Below are 2,500 nucleotides of genomic sequence, written 5' to 3' on the forward strand. Positions count from 1 at the left end.
TATATATATATATATATATATATGCATACGAATGTACGTATATACATAAATATCAATACAATAAATACATACATACACACACATAAATACAATATATAATATATAATGTTATATATATAAATATACATAAATATAAATATACATATATAAATATATATATAAATAAATATATACACATATAAATAAATATATATATATAAATATACATATATATATATATATATATATATATATATATATGAATATATATATATATAAACATAAACATAAATATAAATAAATAAATATAAATATAAATAAATAAATATATATATAAATAAATAAATAAATAAATAAATATATATTTATTTATTTATTTATATGTATATATGTATATGTATATATGTATATATATATATGTATGTATGATGAATATACAAGAGTTATTTTGTTACTCCATAAATGTGTGTATATATAGACAGATATAGATGGATTGATGTATTCATATGAATACACTTAGAAATAAAGATAGATATATACATACATATTCACAATATATCTATATATCTATCTATCTAATATAATATTTATACATATATATATATATATATATATATATATATATATATTACATATACATATATGTATTATATACATTAATATATATATATATATTTATTTTTAGAGATTTTAAACATATATATATATATAAACATTAATATATATAAATATATATATATACATATATATATACATACATACATACATATATGTGTGTGTGTGTGTGTGTGTGTGTGTGTGTGTGTGTGTGTGTGTGTGTGTGTGTGTGTGTGTGTGTGTGTGTGTGTGTGTGTGTGTGTGTGTGTGTGTGTGTGTGTGTGTGTGTAAATTCGTGTAGTTCGTGTTAGTTAATACACAAAAATAAAACACAAAAACACATTTGCACAATATTCACCACAAATTTCCGACCAAGTCCACAAATGTTCGAAACGCGTCAAAACAGCACAAAATTCCGTTTCCTTGGCATAGCACAAAGTCCATAGCACACTGGCAAAAGGGCGGCACTATCACTGTAGTACAAACCTTGGATCAGACAAATCAGATAGATAGATGTCTGAGAGAGAGAGAGAGAGAGGGAGAGGGAGAGGGAGAGGGAGAGGGAGAGAGAAAGAGAGAGAGGAGAGTGAGAGAGAGAGAGAGTAGAGTGAGAGAGAAAGAGAGAGAGTAGAGTGAGAGAGAAAGAGAGAGAGTAGAGTGAGAGAGAAAGAGAGAGAGTAGAGTGAGAGAGAAAGAGAGAGAGGAGAGAGAGAGAGAGAGAGAGCAGAGAGGGAGAGAGAGAGAGAGTAGAGTGAGAGAGGGAGAGAGTGAGGGGGAGAGTGAGTGAGAGTGAGAGAGTGAGAGAGCGAGAGAGTGAGTGAGGAGTGAGTGAGAGATGAGAGAGTGAGAGGGGGGGGGTAGAGAGAGGAGAGAGAGAGAGAGAGAGACAAGAGAAGAGAGAGGAGAGAGGAGGAGAGAGAGAGAGTGAGTGAGTGAGAAAGAGAGTAAGAGAGAGAGAGGGAGAGGGAGAGGAGAGAGAGAGAGAGAGAGAGAGAGAGAGAGAGAGGGGAGGAGAGAGAGAGAGAGAGAGAGAGAGAGAGAGAGAGAGAGAGAGAGAGAGAGAGAGAGAGAGAGAGAGAGAGAGAGAGAGAGAGAGAGACCTGTAGCACACAAGTCTTCCTAACACTCAAAATTAATATCACTTTCATAATCATTCTTTCTTGCTTTCTTTCTTGCTTGCTTGCTTTCTTGCTTGTTTGCTTGTTTGTTGTCATCGTGTTTTATTCTATGTTTGGCCTTCGAGAGTCTCTTGTTCTTGTGGTCATCATTTTTCCAACGTAAAAATTGCAAAAAATAAAAAGTCCTTCAGTCTGTAAATAAACACTTTTTCGAACTTTGATTTTACTTCGCAAAATCTCCTTCATGGCGAAAATGTCTTTTTATTTACATAGAAAAAATAATTAAAGTCAAAATCAACGTTTTTTTTCACATTCCAGAGCACTTCACATCATCATCATCATCATCATAATCATCATTATTAACAGTCCTTTTTTTGCGATCCATGCACTTATTATCATCATCCTGCACGCAACACTGTCATTGCAGAATGAATATTAAAAAAATACAAGTCCTATTCGATTGGGGGAGTTTTTGATACATTTTTGTGAAAAGTCTTATTTAAGACCCTTTTTTTAAAAACCACTTTCAAAACGGGGGAATAAATGTCGGCTTCGTTAACACCAGATGCAATTCCGCGTATATGTATTATTATTTTTTATTTCCATGCACACAACACATAGAATGCTATCAAACTGATCGACACAGGTAATTAATTGCAATCACTTACCTGAGTCGCATCGCTGTACGGAGTTCTGGAGTTGGCTTGGACGAGCTGAGATCCAAATATTACTCCCTGAGTTGTGGTGGGCGATGTGGAACGATCGGTTACGCTTTGGGGCAACATTTTTGATCACTACAATTGGTT

The 2,500-nt window shown here is 32.8% G+C and overlaps 1 protein-coding gene across 1 annotated transcript in view; it reads right to left on the reverse strand.

Moving 5' to 3' along the window:
- LOC122263135 (uncharacterized) overlaps positions 1 to 2,500 on the reverse strand; it is a 98,535-nt gene that overhangs the window by 95,940 nt on the left and 95 nt on the right. The window contains exon 1 of the mRNA XM_043031466.2: positions 2,363 to 2,500. This exon is cut by the window's right edge and continues 95 nt beyond it. Coding sequence (XP_042887400.1) covers positions 2,363 to 2,479 — 117 coding nt within the window. The 5' untranslated portion in view covers positions 2,480 to 2,500. The remainder of the gene's footprint in view (positions 1 to 2,362) is intronic.

This window comes from Penaeus japonicus, unplaced genomic scaffold (genome assembly GCF_977035675.1).
Source record: "Penaeus japonicus unplaced genomic scaffold, GWHDUDI00000001_assembly GWHDUDI00000011, whole genome shotgun sequence".
Taxonomy (NCBI): domain Eukaryota; kingdom Metazoa; phylum Arthropoda; class Malacostraca; order Decapoda; family Penaeidae; genus Penaeus; species Penaeus japonicus.